The 22102-nt window shown below is 44.6% G+C and overlaps 1 protein-coding gene across 1 annotated transcript in view; it reads right to left on the bottom strand.

The window, feature by feature from the left end:
- The window catches only part of CLIC3 (chloride intracellular channel 3), a 26687-nt gene extending 4585 nt beyond the window's left edge, over positions 1–22102 (bottom strand). The window contains exons 1-3 of the mRNA XM_075579076.1: positions 21874–22102; positions 3377–3486; positions 1822–1947 (exon numbers count right to left, since the gene is read on the bottom strand). Of these exons, the coding sequence (XP_075435191.1) occupies positions 1822–1947; positions 3377–3486; positions 21874–21909 (272 nt within the window). The 5' untranslated portion in view covers positions 21910–22102. The remainder of the gene's footprint in view (positions 1–1821; positions 1948–3376; positions 3487–21873) is intronic.

The following is a 22102-nucleotide window of genomic DNA, read 5'->3' as shown; positions in this document are numbered from 1 at the left end:
GAGACCCTACTACAGTGTGAGAGTAGAATCAGGGATGGACGAAGAAGGGAAGAATTGGGGAACATTTAGGGCCGTGGGGATGTGGAGTACTAAAGGTTCATAAAAGTAAGATTTAGGAACAGAATGCACTTGCTCTGTATGGTTGGTGTTTCTCCGTTGTAGTCTTGGTGGAACCAGAGCAGGAGGCCGTGCCCTTAGCGGCTTCATCTAATGTCCAGTAGAGAGAGAGATGCTGCCGCACATACAATTATTACTTCAGATGTCTTTACAAACAGAACAGACGCCTCTGTTTCTGTAACCACATCTGAAGTAATACTTGTACGTGCGGCAGCATCTCTCTCTCTACTGGATAGAAGAAGCAGAGGCCTCAGCATGAGGCCGAGACAGCCTGATCGGTTTAGCTTATCAATTGCGCCACCCCCCCCCCCTCTTCGATAGGGGCCAGCTGGGACAATGGGGGCTATGTGGGCGGGGCATCCCCCCCCCTCACGACGTAGCCAATAGAAAGGGGAGGAATCAATGGGGTAGAAAGCTGGGGTCTCCAGAAGCTAGAGGCAGAAGTATTTTGACTTTCCCTCACCCCCCCCAAGTTTTGCGGTTTATGCCCAACTTGTTTTTCTTTGTTTCAAGCAGGAGCAATACTGTTTCTCCGCGTTACAGCATCAGTGGAACTGCCGCACCAGCCAAGCACAGCGAGGCCGAGAACTGGTAAAGATGCGGACGCCGACTGTATGGGCGGGCCCGGGTAGAGCCCCAAAAACAGATTGACAGTCTGGAGACGCTAGCTGTTCGGTCGGGCCGGCTATGTCCAATCAATGCGTGGGAAAGCTTGGCGCAAACTGAGGGGGACGTGGAGTTAACGTATCCTGAGCCAGCTGTGGTGGGCGATGCGCAGCCAAAGGATGGCCGAAAGGGTCTCCCCTCTTTTTTTTTTTTTTTACAGCGTGTGGGGGAGGGAGTGCAGCCAATAGCCAGCTGCCCCCATTGGCAATCGTTTAAGATAATGTATTGTCGGCGGGAGGGCCTTCATAGGGGTTCTTAACACATGTTGTTAAAAATAAAGCTGTAACCTATTTTTCTTCCATTATAATGTGCGATTTCAATTTATTCAGGTTGGTTACACTTTTGCCTGAAGGATCAGGGCTTTAAGATTGTTAAAAGAGGTGACTAGGTAAGGATATTAGGACATTTGTACAGGCATACCCCACTTTAAGGACACTCACTTTAAGTACACTCGCGAGTAAGTACATATCGCCCAATAGGCAAACGGCAGCTCAAGCATGCGCCGGTCAGCACGTCCTGAACAGCAAAGTTCAACTCCCTACCTGTACCGAAGCTGTGCGCAAGCGGGGAGATTATAGAGCCTGTTACAAATGCCTTATTTACATCAGTTATGCACGTATATGACGATTGCAGTACAGTACATGCATCAATAAGTGGGAAAAAAGGTAGTGCTTCACTTTAAGTACATTTTCGCTTTACATACATGCTCCGGTCCCATTGCGTACGCTAATGCGGGGTATGCCTGTACACTCTGTTATGCACAGCGCCACCACGGTATTGTCCTACAATTAATCAGGAACATGCACCTGTAATTTTCCAGTTAGTGTTATTTTTTGTTCTGCGCTGTACCTACAGTATCTGCGGAAAACAAATAACCCTTTGTTTTTCTTCCTCCTTGACACTACTAACCAAAGCACGATTGAGTGACCACAAATAGGATGGCTGTAAAATGTCCTAATCTGTCCTAATAATGTGTAACATACAGGCTGCAGTCCCCTTCCAATGAAGCTGGCCACGGCCCTGAATTGACCCTCTCACCTTGGCGATCCCAGGGTCTCCTCCAAGAACTCCTCGATCTTGTTGGTGTCTGTTTTGACCTCTTCGTTGTAGAGGAGGAATGGTGGCTGTGAGCCTGGGGCCAGGTCTTTCAACACTTCTGGGGCCCTGTGCAGAGAAGCATGGAGTCAGAAGGACAATCAGGAGATAGTGAAAGCAGCAGAGCAGATCTGCACTGGCTAACACTTCCATGTATGTATACATCAGCCATGGTGTGGCTACTAGTGGATATTCAGCCAGCCTTCCCCCAACACCGGAAATGCCCAAACCACTATTACTTGTCTCAGAGTTGGTACTGCTGCTTCAAATCAATGGCCTTTCTTCCTTTCAGTATAAATGAACTACAATATACATTTTCAGATGTTTGTCTCAGGCTGCAATCTCTTAATGAACCAACAAGATAGTTCTAGGCTGTACTGTATGAAGCATTTGAAACCTCGCGGGTCTTCCTTTCCTGTGCGCAGAAAAGTCGCGAGGTTTTGGAAACTCTAGACACCCTCATTTCATCCCCAAACTCTCGTGATGACCCTTTTAAAAAGATAAAACCACCAATGGTAGAGTGACAGTTCTCCAGAACAAAAAGGTGCTTGATCCAGGTTGAGAATCTACAAACCGCTTTCAAGAATATCTGTGGCTTGTTTATAAAAAGCCTGAGAAACCTATTTGTGTGACTAACACCCAATAGGGGATTGGCAGGAAAGGGATTAAATCAGTCAGCTTTTTTCTTAACCTCTATGTGGTTCAGTTGTTGATAAGACAACAGCAGCCAGAATGTCATCACGTGCGTTGTGTAGAACCAGATATTGTAATGTCACGGTGACTTGACCAGTCACTTTTTGTTCTAGTAAACGACATGATTTTCAGCCGTTTCAGATTAGCAGGAGTGCGTTTGTATCACTATATAGTTAAAGACGACCTTCATTGCTTTTTTTGCATGGGTTGCTGCTTGTGAATAGGCCAGACACAGGAAGAAGCAGAAGGACAGGATTCCCCAAACACTATAGGAAGAACAGGTTCAACCACCACCCACCGTGCACATCCCCCACCTCACTACATGTCTAACAATGGGGAACTGCGGCTACTAATGCAACAGTGACCAAGTCTCTTTTAATGTGGTTTCTTATAGATGCACAGGTGGGTGCTGTACTCGTCTGGCAGCAAAGGGGTTATTATTGTAGTGCCCATTAAAATGTCCATTACCAAAAGGGGTCATCTTATTACATGCAGGTGTTGAACACTGTCCTAGTAGGATACTTCTTAGCTTCTCTCCCATGGCTGCTACTCAGGGCCATATTTACTGAAGTGTGCTAATCAATAAGACTCCTTCTGTGATGGAAGACCCTATACATTCACTTGTATGGACTGTAAAAGCTATTTATTAAGCCGTGCTGGAAGGCGTCTCGTGGAGTAGCACAGCTTGGTAGATCTGGCCCCCAATGTGTTGCCGCTTGCTCTGTAGGGCTCGTGCTGTAGTAATGTAACACCATAACCAAGACATGCCAAGGTTTCACATCCCAGGAAGTACACGGGCACCAACCTCTTCATGTCCACAGTGGTGAGGGTGAAGGGGACACCTTTGTGCATTAATATCATGAACAGGCGCTGGCAGAAGGGGCAGTTTCCGATACTTTCACCATCGTCACTTGCCTGGCGGGAGAGAAGATCAACAAAACCGTTAGTGCGCTAGTGGGGCAGATGTGATATTATGTAAACAAAAACACATTATAAATATATATTTTCTCTGCATCAGTCAGTTTGTGTGTGTATATGTGTATATATGTGTCTATGTGTATACATACATACATACATACATACATACATACATACATACACTGACTGATGCAGAAAAAAAATTGTGAAACATTAAGATACAGGATAGTCCCCTTTCTGTCCCCTATACTTTATTGGGATAGAAACGAATCAGAATGGACAGAAGTGAAAAAATATATCAATTTAATTAAGGTTCAGACTCGACTATTCAATGTCATGTTAATGAAGTAGTAGGATTATCCAATGAGAACCGCTAAAATTCGAGAGAAAATAGTAATCTTTTATTCTAATATAAAAAAAATATTTTTTGAGATCATATAAAAAAGGTATAATGATGCAATATACAGTACGCAAGAAATACCAAGTACTCATAACCTGCGATGATACATGTTGTATACAGTGCACACAAGAAGTACCAAGTACTCATAACCTGCGATGATACATGTTATATACAGTGCACACAAGAAATACCAAGTACTCATAACCTGCGATGATACATGTTATATACAGTGCACACAAGAAATACCAAGTACTCATAACCTGCGATGATACATGTTATATACAGTGCACACAAGAAATACCAAGTATTCATAACCTGCGATGATACATGTTATATACAGTGCACACAAGAAATACCAAGTATTCATAACTTGCGATAATACATGTTATATATACAGTGCACACAAGAAATATCAAGTACTCATAACTTGCGATGATACATGTTATATATACAGTGCACACAAGAAATACCAAGTATTCATAACCTGCGATAATACATGTTATATATACAGTGCACACAAGAAATACCAAGTACTCATAACCTGCGATAATACATGTTATATACAGTGGAGAGAAAGTTTGTGAACCACTTAGGATTTTCACATATTTCAAACCTAAAATATTATTAGATCATTAATTTAAGTCCTAATAATAGATACAGATAATCTGAACAAATAAGGGGTGCACGACGCTTGCAGAGGCCCCGCGATCTTCCCCAAGGCATTTAAATGTAATGCCGGGGAGGGCGATCGAGGCTTCCCTTACCTGGTCTCCGGCGGCACCCAGCGACGCGTCGCCATGGTCAAATGATGCCACAGGGTTAAATGATGTCAGAAGACACCAGTCACCAGGTAAGGGGGGGGGGGGCGAGCAGGGGCAGAGAGCAGGCAGGGGGGCACAGACTGAAAAGTTTGCGCACCCCTGAAATAAATGACACAAAAACATGATACTTTTTCAACATTTATTTATCCACAAATGATTCAGCATTCAATATTCATGTATGAAAAAGTACGTGAACCTTTAGTTTCAGTACCTGATGGCACTTCCTTGAGCAGCGATGAATTTCAACTAAGTGTTTAATTTAACTACTGGTGAATCTCTCACATCGGGTTTGAGGAATTTTGACCCATTCCAACTTACAGAACAGCTACAACTCAGTGATATTTGAGGACTTCCTTACATGGACAGCTCACTTCAGGTCCTGCCACAACATTTCAATAGGGTAATTTCAATGGTCCAAACTTTGACTAAGCCATTCTAAAACGTGGAATTTCTTCTTCTGCAGCCATTCTTTTGTAGATCTGCTTGTATGTTTAGGATCTTTGTCTTGCTGCATGATCCACTTTCGCTTCAGCTCACAGATGGATGGTCTGACATTGTCTTCTAGAATCTTCTGATACAATGCAGAATTCATGGTTGTGTCAATGATTTTTAAGCTGTCCAGGTCCTGAGGCAGCAAACCAGCACCAAACCATCACACTCCCATCATTGAGGCCAACAAGTTCTACCATTGACTCGTCTGTCCAGAGAACATTGTTCCAGAAGTCTTGTGGATCATCTATGTGCTCTTTGGCGAACTTCAGACGGGCAGCAATGTTCTTTTTAGAGATCAGTGATTTCCTCCTGGCTATCCTTCCATGAAGTCTTTTTCTGCTAGTTGAGTTATGAACACTCACATTAGCCAAGGCGAGAGTGGCCTGCAGATCCTTGGATGTTACTCTGGGGTTCTTTGTGACTTCCTGGATGATTTGCCAGTTTGTTCTTGGAGAGATTTTGGTAGGACGACTGCTCTTGGGTAGAGCGACTGTGGTTTTGAACTTTTTCCATTTGTAGACTGTCTAAAAGTGAATTTGTGGAGCCCTAAATCCTTAGAAATGGTTTTGTAACCCTTTTAATACTGATGAGCATTAGTACCTGCTTTTCTGAGGTCCTGAGTTTTATTTTGATCATGGCATGACGTGTTTCCACACACCTGTATGGTGAAGACCAAAATCACAACGTTTCTGATCGTTATATAGGGTGGGGCCTCCCAAACTCACACCTAAAGATCGACCTAATTATTTTAACACCTCATTCTAATTATCCCCTTTCATTTCGCTGATAAAAGAACAGTTTCACTTACTTTTGCACATACCCCGACTCTTAATTACTCATTGTTTGTCTAATTCATCCATCATTTTGTTATAACCCTATTGGATATTTAAGAAAATACCTGGTTTTGATTCCAAAAGGTTATCATGGAAGCTATGGAATTTCCATAATTATCACTGGGGTTCACAGACATTTTCTCGCCCCTATATTTATTTCTTACTATAGCCCTTCATATAAAGCGCTTATTTATAAATCCTAACTTGCACTGAAACCCATCTTCAATATAAATGTTTCCAGCTCTGTCAGTATTTATACAATATAAATCTTACATTAGGTTTGCAAACCTTGAAGGGACTTATCTGGTCCCACACACAGGACAATAAATGTCATAATTTATAACAGGGGTGCGCAAACGTTTGGAGCCACACCCCCCCCCTACCTGCTGCCTCCCAGTGCCCGTGCCCCCCCCCCCCTTACCTTGTTTGCCGGCGTCAACTGACCCCGCAGCGTCATTTAACGCAACGTTGCCATGGCGATGCGCCTCACCAGGCCTCTGAATCTCGGCAAGTTGAGCTGCAGAGTCCTTGCGCGGTCCCCCTGGCCCTTCATTTAAATGCCTTGGTGGAAGAGCGCGGGGCCTCTGCAACCTCCGCGCCCCCCCAGACAAAATGTGTCCCTGACGAAGCTCCATAGCTGGAGGGAAACGCGCGTTGGGCACGCAATGTTGTTGTCAGTCTCCTACTTGGAGCTGTTTTAATACAGTGTATTCAGTCAATGGCTTACGCTTGTAGATTTCATATGCTATTATGCTATTGGTCATAGTGTTTGTTAGGCAGTGAGGGTATTATCAAGCTTTCCACCTAGTCATGTATGTGCCTCCTGCAGCATATGTGCTGTGAATATACAACATCTGCACATTGCTGCAGTATGAGTGTTAGTTCACTGTGTCTGCACCCATGATACCTATACCTTGTATTCTTTATTTATTCATGATTTATCAGGGTGTTTTGTGCAGCACACATTATCACTAGGTGTTGCTTTAACTTATGAATTTATTTTCTAATTTCTACTCCTATCCTCACTGCCAACACTATTTATTTTACCATCTGCGCTACAAGCTGTTCCAGTGGGGTTTTTACCCTGACTGTTTGCACCATTAGTCCCCTTCACCCTACCATTAATATTTAGTAGGAGGTTTTTCATCTCAATTTACAAGGTGACTCTGGTGCTAGTGTATTCTGATTTAATTTCTTTTTATTTGCGTTATATACACGCACTCGGTAATATATGTTTTAAGTAAATTTATTAAAAGTTATATTTCAATTAGTGGTGTGCAATTAAGTGAATTTTCTTCGGAGTCCAATCATTTTGTACTCCTTATCTTTGCTGATTCACTTTTCAGTTCACAGTCTGCACCCACTTTATGATTATCAATTTACATTTACTATTTAATAATCAACTCAATTAGTATGATTTTGTGATCACTCCTTACCCCCTCCCCCTCCTTTTTCTTCCCATCACAGTAGCAGTTCTAGCAACTTGTTTGATAGAGTAGAATAAAAGATAAACTAAGAGTGCGATTTTCTTTTTATTTAATGGTATTTCATTACTTAACTCCTTTGTTGCGCTGCCTAAGGCTAAGTTCCCGCTAGCGCTGAGCGGGCGGGCGCTTGCGGAGGAGACTTACACATATAGATATATGTAAGTCCCCGCTCACGCAGTGCGCGCGAGGCTCGTGCACACACACTCAGCCGCGATCAGCGCATAAGTAAACAAAAATCTATACTTGTGCGCTGAACTACCCGCAATAACCCCCCCCTCCCCCGCCCCCGCGCACAAGCCGCACACCCGGCGCTCATGCTTGGAGCGCTCTCCAAGCATGAGCGTGCTCAGCGCCAGCGGGGACTCAGCCTTAGTCTGGAGCTTTAATAGACAGCAAACTCTTCTACAGTAGCTTACCAACGAGCGCCTGTAACAGGTAACGTTTGTTTATTCTGTAGCTTGCGTGTATCACACAGTACCCGATTGTTTTGCTGCCGCCCTATTCAATTAACATAATTTCTATAAGAAAACAAAGCGTTGCCAATATTTCAGTAGGGTTTCTTTCTTAGAGGGAGTGTACCTATAACTATCCCAAAGTGTCGGTGAGCGTTTTATCTGCAAGCAGCAGGCCAAGCTTTTAAACATTGTTTTCCCCCCTTTCATTTGTGCATCAATACAACCCACACAATGATAAGTAATTAGCTAAATTGCCGATCGATCTGTTCTCCTGTGATCGATTGGCGAAGAATCGGCTCGGGGGTTCACTAAATGGCTGCAGAGGAGTATTTGCTCAGTGTCTCACTTTGTAAATGGTTGTTTTAGAAACAGCAAATGCTTGTTACATTATAATACATTAAAAATGTCATTCAGAGTTGTTTAAAAAAGTATTTTCTCATAGTACAGAACTGGGAAAAAAACACGTAGGATATTGCTTGGTCTGCAGCTTGAACACCTTATCTGAACAATAATGAAGGCAGAACTAGGAAGGTAAGATGTTCTGGCCACTTGGTCTTGTTCTACCCCGCCCAGATTATTAGGACAATATGTAATCCGCACATATTTCATAGCCTCTGTATTACAACTTAACCTCTGAGTTTGCCTCACCCAATTCCACATGGGATATTTTTAACCTAATCCTTTACGGTTTTGTTGGGTCCACACCCTAGGAATCCCGTTTACTGGAACACAGTTTAAATTACATCCTAAAAGCAGACTGATGCATTCCTATATTTGTACTTACAGTATATTGAGCCAGAGGAAGGCAAACAAAAACCCCAGTGACAGATCATCTAATGATATCTCATAAGGGGAAATAAATTCCTTCCTGACTCCAAATATTGTCAATCGGATTACTCCCTGGATCAACATCCTTCCCATGTTTACTTATTTGGTATATCCCTGTATACCTTTCCTTTCTAAAAAGATATCCAACCTTTTTTTGAACAAATCTATTGTATCTGCCATCACAGTCTCCATGGGTAATGAATTCCACATTGTAACTGCCCTTACTGTAAAGAACCCTTTCCTTTGTTGCTGGTGAAATCTCCTTTCCTCCAACCTTAAGGGATGGCCCCGAGTCCTTTGTACTGCCCTTGGGATGAATAGCTCTTTTGAAAGCTCCTTGTACTGTCCCCGAATATATTTGTATATAGTTATCATATCCCCTCTTAGACGCCTCTTGTCTAATGTAAGCAAACATTAGCTAGCCTCTCCTCAGTGTCAGACTATCCATCCCCTTTATTAATTTAACACTATCTGCAGTGTAACCAGGAAACCTAAAACAGCCCAAAGTAGCCCGATGCACACGCCAAGATGGGAATGTACAAGAATACAGTGTAGCTGAAGACATTAAAATAAGGCACAGATAGCAGAGTTCAACGCATTGTTGCATTGGGAAAGATTGGTTATTGGTTGAACTCTAAATCCCGCCCATGTTATAAAATTGTAGTTCATTTCCATGGGATACTTGTGTGTTAAGACTGCACAATCGGTCAAGGGGGAGATTTTAATGTAAGTACAGTATGGATAGGTTTATTTATTAAGAGCCAACCATGTACGCAGCACTTCCCAATGTAGTTCTTGCAAAACAGGGAGTTAAAAACACAGTAAGGGCAGCAAACATACGAATGAGCAAGCAATAGGGAAAGGAACCCGGAGAGCTCACCATCCAAGTAGTATGTTGGGAGAGTTACGGAGACAGTAGGAGAAGGAGACCCGTGCTGGACCATGGCAGGTCAGTGCCAATGTGGGGGTGGTGGGAACAGTGACCATGAGTCTATGCTATTGAAATTCTTCTCAAATAAAAAGCCCCCCACCCCACTAATGAGCACAAATCACACACAGGTCCACAACCCTGCCATTCCCCATTATCTCTTGGCATACAATGCTTCCACTGCAGCCAGGGATTCTGGGTAATGACATGCAAATGAGCACTCCCAGTGTGTCACTTTTTGCTTCTAAGGTTGCGTCCATAGAGGGGGGTGCTGCGATCGGGAGGCGGGGGAGGCGGGGCACTGACATCACTGGGCCAATAGCCCGCAAAGCGCAGATGTCAACGTCATGGCGCCGTGATGTTGACGCGGCTTCGCTCTGATTGGAGGTTTTCAGCCGACAGCGCGCTCAGAAACAGGTTCTGCTGTCGGCTGAAAATCCCTGCGCCTCAGCACGCCTGCGGACGCTCGCGGGAGCCCCCTCTCAAGACATCCTCATTGAGGATGATGGGGCTCATCACGGAGCTTCAACACGGCTCAGCGCTGACTGTCCTATCGACGCAGCCTTACCTATAAGTCCTATAATCTTACGCCTGCCGCATTACACAGCTTTTTCAGCCAAGCCTGGTTTAAAGAAGTGCTGAGCCAGTAGCCCTACTCACAGACCGCTATTTCGACCTTTTGGGTCTCATCAGTGCGAGGCTGGTTTGCAAAGTGAAGCTGGTTAAACGCAAAAATTCTTATTAGATCTTCATTCTCACGTATTTACCAACATGAGCCGCCATCTTTTTGTTCTACATTGTTGCCAAAAACCTGTGTTGTAATGAACACATTGAACATGCTGCTGGATAGCTCCCATGTTGAGGTTAATGTAGGTGTATACGTTGGCTGTGAATTAGCATTCCTTTTTAACTCGCCATTAAAATGTTAATCCTCCACCCCCGACACAACAACAAAAACATGATGTGGTTGCACTCCTAATTTAGATCTGAACCAAATATAATCCGTTCCACCAATGGGAGGGCTTTCTATTCCAAACTAAATTAGGACATATATTCGTGGTCGCCTTTAGATACATAGACCTGTTAAACTAGAAAATCTAACCTGGCCAGTTATGCAGACGTCTCATCACCATATGGTATCACAGTACGTGCCTTTGACTAGTCTCTGTAGCATTAGTTTAGTGGAAGGACTCACTCTCTCGGACTGACTCAATTACTAGGCAGGTGGCTTCACAGCACATTGAATAATAGTCTCAGATGCAAATGTCTGTTCCATTTTGAAAAAAAGCAGGGGGTCCTTACATAGGCCGTTTGCACCCATAGTCAACCCCACTAGTGAATGACCCCAAGGGTGTAACTTAATGTACCGATTTTCTACAAGAAAGGCTTCTAAGTGCTAATCAAAGTGTTGGGATGAGCGAGGCATCAGCATTGTGAAGAAGCAAACTGTATGATTCTGCCAATCTGCTCATCAGAACCGAGCAGGCTTGGGCTTGAGTGTTTCTCAGGTGGGGTTTACTTGCTTTGCTAAGGAGATCTGGGTAACTCGTGCTTGGTCTCTAAACGCTGGAATGACCCACCATGTGCCCTTCACCCTGGGAGTTATTCTAGATTTGGTTTGTGATATCTGTTTGCAAACACCTAGAAAGAGAATGAGGCGGGGTATTGGGTGGACTTCCACTGATCATATTCATAACAGCCAACTGATTAACCACCTACACATTACATATCCCTATAGTGACTTACGGCAACATCTACCCAACAAGACAGCCCAAAAAAGAGCAGTATTTGGGAGAAGTTGTAGACATGAGTGTGGTGTACATTAATAATGGGAAATAATTGTAACTTACACAAGGCAAAATATATTGGGCCAGTGGTACAATACTATTTGCATACCATGAATTTCTATGAACGCCCTGCTCTGCATCATTATTACATGATTAAGTCAGACTAGGTATTTTAAAAACACCGATTAATCTCCTGTCAGTTGCAAATATGAATTTGCATGATATTTGGAGATGTTTTATTGTTCCTAAAACCGGACATGGCTGGTAGACCCCAAGCAGATGTTTGAGAACCATAAAAGGATGATGCTTCTTGAAACTGATTTAGATCAAGGATCCAGGACCTCTACTCACCACAACTACTTAACATCTATATAGATACCTGTTGCTTTAAAGTACCGGACATTGCAGAACCCTCCTCTTGCCTTCCCAGACGTTTCTCCCCCATAGCTTCATACATCCCTCCTTCCAACCTACCCAACGTATTCACACCGCATAGGAACTCGCAATGCTCACTAGCAGCACAGAGGTGCCATCAATCAAAACAATATTCCTGGACCCCTCCCAACTCCCTCCACGAAAAGTAGAAGCTGTAGACGCTGTGGAAAAGCCATATTACACATTGTAGAATTAATCGTAAACCTTTTTGCGACTACGATCTAGGCTGATAAACCCCAGCTAGTACCAGCTGCACGGACTTGCAGGGATATTGGAATGAAACCTCCCTTATGACTCAGGGCAGCCAACATTATTTAATCCGATCCATTATTTTTAATGCGTCTCGCCACGCCCTGCTCTGGCAGCAGGGAATTCTCAGACAAGCCCAGGACCAACACAAGTACAAATATGATGTAAAACAACTCTCTGCATTCCTCCACGTTGGCTAAATCTGCCTTAATTACGCAAACACTGCACGATACACCTATGATACGCAAACCAGGTAATCAATGCATTTATAAACAGAACAGGAAGTCAATTGGTGGATAAAGCGGTTTTGGAAGTCATATTGAAAGGGAAAAACAGACAGTGAATCCCTGCGCTTCTCCCTTTGGGATAGCAATAAATGGGGAATATATATATGGTGTAAAAATCTATATGATAAATGGAGACTTTTGGTTGACAAAGTGCCGGTAGCGCACGAAACGCGTCAGAGTGCCCCTCCGTGAGGTGCTTGCTATTTTTTGTATATGTCCAGCTAACAATAAATACTTTTAAGTGATCCAGCAGCATCAGCTATTCTTTTGGTGATTTCCACGGCAGCAGTGCAAGGCACTTTCTCCCTGCTGGGAGTCTCCTCTCCTGACTTTTGGTTTACATCCTTTGATCAAATAAATCCAAGCCAAGGGAAAGCTGCTACAGGTACTCCGTAGGTTTATCCCAATGTGGTTTACCAATACCTGGACGGTAAAGTCCAAACCGGCACTCCAGTGGACTTAACCAAAACATATTTGAAATGATACAATATCAACGTTTTGGCCCTCGCACGGGCTGGGTTTTGAAAGGCCAACGCAAAGGCCGAACCATAGATAACCAAAATATAATTTATTTAGATGATAAGTCCAATGACGTGCCCATTTGGACTTTGACCAACTGGTTGACAAATACCCGGATGACTCGGTGACGACAAACTTCAAATGGTACATTAATACCACAAGCGTGGATGAAGACAAACATCCTGTTACATCCTCCACTTACATACGATTCTGTGAACTCCAATTGATCAGTATTTAGCAATCATCTTATAAAATATATCATCAAATAACTGGGGGGAAATTGGACACAAGCTAACCGCCCCCCCCCCCCCCCCTCCACACCCCCATTTAACACTGACAAAAAAAAGTCTCACCTAGTTGCTCCAGGCTCTTACATATTATACAGTGTTAGAATATTGAAGCGTGGGCAACAGAGAATGTACAGTGTGTCGCCTTGAGCTTTCTATGCATTCCAGGGTCACTGCAGCTGTCCAATCGGTTTTGATGCTGCGACTGATCCTTTGATGCAGCCTTCCAGTTTTTCCATGGACAGTTATTTCATGGAGTTACCAGACCCACACCTCCTCCCTCGCCCCCAAATAAGTATGTGGTTGTCCAAGAATAGAGGTCCTAACCTTTGCTTAGAATTGCACAATTTGTGGTGTTCGGAAACGATTGTTGAATTAATACTCTGCAAACCTGCACCCTGCTGTTCATAGTTGGGAAATATTATTTTATAACGTGCTGACGGTGTATTCAGTGCTGTACATATATAAAAAAAAAAATCTGTATTGAAGATCTATAAATACAGGTTGTTGGCACCAGTCTCAGGGGCTTATGTTCAATAAGCTGGGAAGTTCCTTCTCCATGCCGGAGAAGTTTAACTTAAGTCAAATGAATGGGACCAAAATCTTCTCCAACACCGGGAAGTGGATTCACTGCATACTGAATAAGGGCCGTAGAGAGATAAAAGGGACTTGCTCAGTGTCTGATCTGGGTTCAGATACCAGTGCCTTACCCACAAAGCTGTTCCTCCTCCATTAAACTGTAACACCTACTGTATAATTAAGAAGTGTCCGGACTTGTTATTGTGTCACCCCCTGAAGAGAAGGCAGCGTCACTAGCAGGTTATTACTGGCTCGGAGCCACAGTGCACCAGAACCTATGACCCTTACTTAGTATACCATGAAGCCACTTCCCAGTGTTGGAGCATATTTACGTCCCAGAGTAGAGCTGAATTTTTTTTTTCAGGGCTGGGAAGTGGCTTCACAATATATTGAACATGGGTAGTTGAATATTCTCTTACGAACCATCCCAACACGTATTTCTTTGTTTTTTTATTGCATTTGTTTATGCCTGATTGCATATATCCTAGTGACCAACACACAGAGAGAAGAGAGAGAGAAGAGAGAGAAGAGAGAAAGGAGAGAGAGAGAGAAGCGAAGAGAGAAGAGGGGAGAGAGAACAAGAATTGCAGAAGAAGGCATATAATAATAATATATTTATTTGCTTGCCATCATACCCAAGTATTGTTATATTGTAGTCCTTCTGTCCATGGGAGTTGGATAGTCTTGGCTATGGTTGCCTCCTAATTACCCCGAGATGCCACCCGGTCAAGGTCATTTTGAAACGAAGGTGGCAAAGTAATAGCCTGACTGCCCATGGAACCGTGCATCATATCAAGAGTGAACTCCCTCAACCTTTTCTGGAGAGATTTCCACACTCTCCACCAATGACCACAGCCAACATCGACAAAACTGGTCACTGACCTAAATACACGTGGAAATTTTAGTCCATCATCAACTATATAAAAAACATATCCGCTTATGTTTCCAGTTTCTAGAAAGCAACTTACCCGACCTTTGAGACATTAGTGCTAGATGCCAACCGACACATTTGATGACGTCATAGTGCCATTTTCATTTTGGGATTGACGTCACGAAACGCGTTGGGCATCAACCAGCTTGTGTCATCCACATGTCTTTTTATGAGGCGGACAAAAAAACGGCGATCCATTTTTATACACTGTAACGGATGTATGCTGCTTGGTGGAGATTAGCTGCAAGGTATCTTTTGTAGGGTACAATATTATCCACCTACAGTAACACCGTGTCGGTATGAGATTGTAATGCGGTCCGTATTCTTTAAAGTCCCAGAATACACTGCGATTTGCATTAAAAGACAACCGCTGGACTGAAATCTCATGATGATGCAGAGTTAGAAAGGCAATTCTCCATGTAACGTGTTCTCAACAAGCTCACGGGTTTCAATTCAGTCACATATCTTAATATGAACGATTCCCTTCAGCAATGTGTTACTGGTTCCTCCGGCAGCCAAGGGGTTAATTAAGCCATCTGCCATTTATAGCTGCTGACCCTGAATACCAGCATTTGATGCACTTTAATCCCACTGCACAAATTCCTTCACACACACACACACACACACACACACACACACACACACACACACACACACACACACACACACACACACACACACACACACACACACACACACACACACACACACACACATTAGCACAATGATACACAGACACAATGGAGGTTATTGATTAAACTACGATAGGGCCAATGGGGGCACTATTGCACTGCGAAATATTGAAGTCCATGGGAGTTCCCATGCTCCTGTGCCCCGATCGGTACTGTAACAGGGACTTATCACTAGAAGAAATCACCACTGCCGAGGAGGAGAGTGAGACAGCGGGCACAACCACGCAGCAAAAATGGCAAAGGCTGGACTGAGCTATATAAAGTCTTTATTAAAGCATGGATTTAAAAAACAAGAGGAGGGGTAACAGCCCCCCGCGCCTCTAACGCGTTTCACCCGCTTTGAGAAAGCCCATAGCGGGTGAAACGCGTTAGAGGCGCGGGGAAAAGGCTTGTCACTTGAAAAAGACCTGTTGGTCGAAACGTCGTGTGGCACAATAAATTCATTATCTTGAAATCCGTGGAGCGCTGGATCTCTCTTTTTTCCTCTGCATACAGTGAGGAGCACACACACACCCGGATGAAACAAGGACATATGTGAGTACTTCGTTACTATCTCTTAAGTGGGAGCTTCCCCAGGTGTTCTGGTTCATTAAGTTGCCGGATTCATGTATGGGGTCTGGGTGGGTCTCAGGACTTCCCCCAGACAACCCTTCACATTCCTGCCGGACCACGTCCCAACTAGGGGTTAATCTACATAGCTCCACACAGCATTTCATTATAACATTATGTTATCCGGATGCAGCAATTCATTATATAAGTGGATACAACGCTCTGCAGCACTTGTTAATTGAGGGGAACTTTACCTCAATATTTCCTTAGGGACTTATCACTGTTTGAGAGAAACTGCCTATAAATCCAGCAGTGAGCTGGTTAATTGCACACAGGCAATCAACCAGACTTCACCTGGCTGATTAGGACTTTGAAAAAAGACTGATGTGAGAAACAGGGGAGAGATTCCTTGGCTCACATTGGGGCTGACAGGAGGAGAGCAGAGAAGCCTGCACACAGACACAGTCTTGAGTCCAAAGGCTGTGCTGAGATCATGACACCCAGACACCCAGAGACCTATATTTCCTGGACACAGAGGACCCAGGAACCTGCCAGAGACTGACATGGAGGGCCACCTGCTTAAGGTACCTCCTGAGATTTTGGGGCGATAGGCTGGTAATGGGAATATCCCTCCAGTCCTGCAGATAGGGTCTGGGGAAGTAAGTTAGCCCTTACACAGGGATAGGGGTTTGTTATTTTGTTGTTTTTGTATGTTTTACCTGGATAAAGGAACAGGCTCAATAAAGCCGAGATATCATTTCACCCAAATCGGTCTCAATTACATGTATCTCTGCACACGTCTCTTACAGGCACCATCACAGCTTATTAAGAACCCCGAATAATACACACACTAAAACGCAGACACAGCGATCTACACAGCTTTGCAAACGTCTGCTCGCACACATGTGAAGATACTCACTCACAGCACATACATAAACAGATGTAACAGGCGTTAATGCACCCACAGGTGCGTGCCAGTGGGTGTAATAAGGTGTTAACCCCGCCCCTCTTTGGTACGCAGCTACGCATGCGCCATGGTGTCTGATCCCGCATTGTGTGTCCTGCTGCAATGCGGCAGCAAGAGAATCAACGCTGGCTACAATTAGATTGTAAGCTCTTCGGGGCAGGGACACCTGTTCCTAAATGTCACTTTAGTCTGAAGCACTTCTTCCCATTGCGTTTTATTTGTATTATTGGTTATTTATAGGATTGTCACGTGTATTACTGCTGTGAAGCGCTATGTACATTAATGGCGCTATATAAATAAAGATATACATACATACATCTGTCTGCCATAAAATATTGCTTTGTACCGGTGCTACGTCCCTGGCTACTTCTCAAAAAGAATAGATTTGGTCTTGGATAAGGACTTTCTAACGTGCTGCTTTTTATGGCAACTTTCTCATCTTTGCTTCACACTTCTCAAAAACTAACGTTGTGTATTACGGCAAGCGTAAGCTTATAGGGGTCCATGTTAAAATGGACAAGAAGCAAAAGTCGACAGTGTGCTCATTTGCAGGTCATTACCCAGAATCCCTGGCTGCAGTGGAAGCATTGTATGCTAAGAGATAATGGGGAAAGGGAAGGCAGGGTTGCAGACCTGCCTGGGACGTGTGAATGTGCTCACAAGGGGTATTTTTATTTGCAAACACACCTGTGTCTGGGTGAGCAGGTTGGATCTGCACCTGCCAAGCTGTCCAGCAGATCTCAACTAAGGAAAAGAAACCGGTCACGGGGAGCACAGTTTGGGTCAGCGCTTGCAACTGCAAGATGCGTGGGTTCTTCATTAGCGCTTTCTAATGGGGGCTGCACGCAGGAAAACTAACCCCTTCACTGCCAGAGGTGCCTCCCTCTGGCAGTGAAGAGGTTAAGCGGAGCAGATGCATGTTTTAGTTTTACTAAGTGACTTTTCATTATAGTACCGCTTTATTGGTTCATAAATACAGCTGCAGACGCTTCGCAGTCAGGCGCACAAGAAACACAGACGTAATTCAGCCCCTTCCATGCTCAGACATGCTTAAGAGGCAAGATTTGTGTATACGGTGTGTGCCGTATCCGCTGTGGTCATGTAACAAAGAGCTGTGTGGCTGGGATTTAGTAAGCTCTGATAAAGGGGTATCGGAGCCCAATCTCACATGGTTACCTGAATGGTAACGTAACACAGGATAGAGCTGCGGTACCCCTTATTGGATCTTAGTGACCCTAAGTACCGTCTGGCCAATTGGGCGCTCTACGCGCAATACGTTGCTTTGCGCGGTGAACCTTGAAGCCATAAAAGGACGCACCCAAATGACACGTGGTATCGGTGTTACAACGCGCTTTATGAACATTTCCACATCGTCATCCGGCGGTGTGAACCCGGGAATGAGTCAAATCAGTGAGAGCGGAGCGCAACGTGGCGAGTGCAGTGGCGAGTGCAGTGTGTAACCGCGCCGCGCAAAGCCCAATGACCGCGCCGCTCAAAGCCCAGACAACACATACATGTGCGCCGAGGAGTATTCTAAAACTTGCCTTGGAAAATCTGGGGCAACCACCAACAAGTCCCAGGTACATTTCAGTGACATTTCTGCAGACAGACTAATGGCCCATCGGATTAACACAGCGGGAGTCCCTGGCAGTCTCATTCAAACTGAATGGGACTGCCAGGGACCCCTGCTGTGTTAATCCAATGATTCAAACTGAATGGGACTGCCAGGGACCCCTGCTGTGTTAATCCAATGATTCAAACTGAATGGGACTGCCAGGGACCCCTGCTGTGTTAATCCGATGGGCCATTAGTCTTTCTGCAGAAATGTCACCGAAATGTTGCAGCATGTACCCAGCATGTACCCAGCATGTACCCGGGTCTTGTTTGTGATAGCCCCAGATTTTCCAAGGCAAGTTTTAGAATACTCGTCGGCGCAGCACCTGTAGCACTGCACCACAACCTCTCCCAGTGCTGCCCTGACACACCCATCATGCGTTCACACACCGACAGATCTTACACGTTTATGTATAGGTACGTTAATAGGCACAGAGCCAACAGTCTAAAGCAGGGCTCTTCCACTATTTCTGCAAAGGGGCCAGATCACAAAACATTTGGAAGTTAAAGGGCCACAAGCTTGTTGTAAATGTAATTTTAGATGTATTAAAAGGCTTGACAATTTTCAAACGCCTGTAAAAAAAAATTTAAAAAAATATTTTGCACGCACGCACGCACGCACGCACGCACGCACGCACGCACGCACATGTATATACACACACACATATATATATACACATATACATATACATATGAAAAAAAACAGAGAGCGCACGCCCCTTAGTGTAACACTGTAACATTTAATGTAGGGAAGAGTGGATGGGGGGATTAAAAACACTCACAATGTAGAGGTTAAATAAAAGCAGTATGTGATTAATAATCACCACCAAGGCAAGTCCAAACCGCAGCAGAGTCCAAGATCAGCTGGAGTCAGTCTCCCAAACAGCGCTGTCTCTCCGGTTCACTCGAAATCCTCCAGATCAATGTGGTATCAGAGTAAGCCTCACTATAGCTCCGTGTGCTCCCCGGCCGTAAAGGATGCACACAACGTGATGACGTAATGTCGCAAGGTACGTCCCTGACGCGTTTCGTCGCAACAAATGCAACTTTATCAAGCAGCGTTTCCTGGTCCTAGGAGCATGAGTATTACTCATACAATGCTTTTAATTGTTTTATGTTTGTGAGTTCATTTTTATTGAGATTTTTGGGAATTAAATATATCGATTTTTGCACAGTAATGCACTAGGATTTGGCGCTTTTTTTTTCTTATATTTTTCTATGCAGGTGGAGAGGGAGGTCGTTGTGCCCTTTTAAGAAGCTGCCGGTTGATCCTAATAGTGCTTCTGTCACTCCCCAATCATTGGACCTATTTGTTGGACTCTAGAGGACTATCTGCAATTAGCAGATTAAGGCAAAGTTCACAGCACCACACATATTTTTTTGTATAATTGTATGTTTTAGCTTTTTTTATATCAGACATTCACAGTGCACTTTTGGTATATGAATTGATTTCACTATTCAGGATTTATTATAGTAGTATTCATTATATTGATTTATTAATAATATGTTTATATATTTATGATTTTTAATCAGTTAATTCAATTTTATATATCCTATATTTCTGGTTTTCCACACACAAGCGCAGACCCTCATTGTATATATTATATATATATATATATATATATACACATACACACACATATGCATATACATACACACATTACCTAAACTGGCACGTGAGCTTCAGTGTGAAACATTGCACTCGGCTGTCTAAGCAACTAGTAGGAAATTAGCAGGAGCAGAGCGTTGAAGGGCCACATCATGGTCCATAGGGACCGATGGTTAAAGCGCCCGGCTCTAATGTGTATAGCTAGTGACCACTAATCCAGAGATTACACTAATGTATAAAGATACAGAACAACCAACACTAATGTACAAACACACACACACACACACACACACAGGAATGTTTCCTTCCTGGTGCCAGGAATGAGGATATAAAAGGACAGTGCAGCTGGGAGGGGATTTGGAGGGTGGAGGGCAGCAGAGTAAATGGAGGGGGGCAGTAGACGGTGGCTGGGCAATGGAGGGTGGATGGAGAGGGGCAGTGGTGGGTGGATGAGTGGGAGCAGTAGTAGGTGAATGAGAAATGGAGGGTGGGTGGATGAGGGGGCAGTAGTAGGTGGCTGGGCAATGGAGGATGGATGGAGAGGGGCAGTGGTGGGTAGATGAGTGTGGGCAGTAGTAGGTGGCTGGGCAATGGATGGAGAGGGGCAGTGGTGGGTGGATGAGTGGGAGCGGTAGTAGGTGGCTGGGCAATGGAGGGTGGATGGAGAGGGGCAGTGGTGGGTAGATGAGTGTGGGCAGTAGTAGGTGGCTGGGCAATGGATGGAGAGGGGCAGTGGTGGGTAGATGAGTGTGGGCAGTAGTAGGTGGCTGGGCAATGAATGGAGAGGGGCAGTGGTGGGTTGATGGGGAGGTGGGGCAGTAGTAGGTGGCTGGGCAATGGAGGGTGATTGGAGAGGGGCAGTGGTGGGTAGATGAGTGTGGGCAGTAGTAGATGGCTGGGCAATGGATGGAGAGGGGCAGTGGTGGGTGGATGGGGAGGTGGGGCAGTAGTAGATGGCTGGGCAATGGATGGAGAGGGGCAGTGGTGGGTGGATGAGGAGGGCAGTAGTAGGTGGCTGGATGATGGGGGCATTATCTTTATTCACAAGTTCACATTTATACAAAACCCACACAGTTTCTGGCATAGAATAAACGAATGTGGTTTATCTTCATTGTATTGTTTCTTATATAGGGCCGACAGTGTGTCCGCAGCTTTGTACAGCATGTTTCAGGCGCAGGGAGTCCCAGCCCCGTGGGGCTTACTATGAAATGTTGGTACATGAGGCACAGGGAGATTGTGCGATTTGCCCAAAGTTGGCACTGGGATTCGGGAAGAGGCAGGTGATGCTTCATTCCCTTATACGGACATGTCCAAGGTGCTGTATTCTTATCCCACTGCATGGCAGAGGCGCCCAATGCATTGAAGAGCAATGTGAGACTGCGATCCACGCCCTACCTGCAGCTAATACAGTGCAACGCCTCAAATTTACACACTGTGTATCTCGTCTTTGCACAACGGCAGAGATGAACCCCATGGCTGTAAGAGGGGCTTGCGATGCATTGCTCCGTAGATGTTACACAGAACAAGGTTACTAAGCCAACAGTTTGCAGGAGCAATGCATCTTCAGACACCGCTCAGGGAGTGTGAAGGAGCAATGCTCTGCTATGTGAAGAAGTGATACTCTGCAGATCTTACCTTCACAAAGAGCTGGATCTTGAGGTTCTCCGCCATGGCTCCTGGTTGCCACGGTCTGTGGGTGCTGGTCCGGTGGTTGGTTTGTGTAGGTGGTGCTCCCGTGGGTGGCCTCTGGAGGTGATGGTCCTGTGTTAGCTCCAGAGGGTGATGTTCTTATAGTTCTGGGTGCTTGTCCCAGTGACAGCTCTCTGAGCCAGATCCTCTGGTAAACTCAGAGTCCCACACAGAC

Source organism: Ascaphus truei, chromosome 21, assembly GCF_040206685.1.
Source record: "Ascaphus truei isolate aAscTru1 chromosome 21, aAscTru1.hap1, whole genome shotgun sequence".
Taxonomy (NCBI): Eukaryota; Metazoa; Chordata; class Amphibia; order Anura; family Ascaphidae; genus Ascaphus; species Ascaphus truei.
Note: the sequence above shows the minus strand (reverse complement) of the source record. Positions and strands in the feature narration are given on the sequence as shown.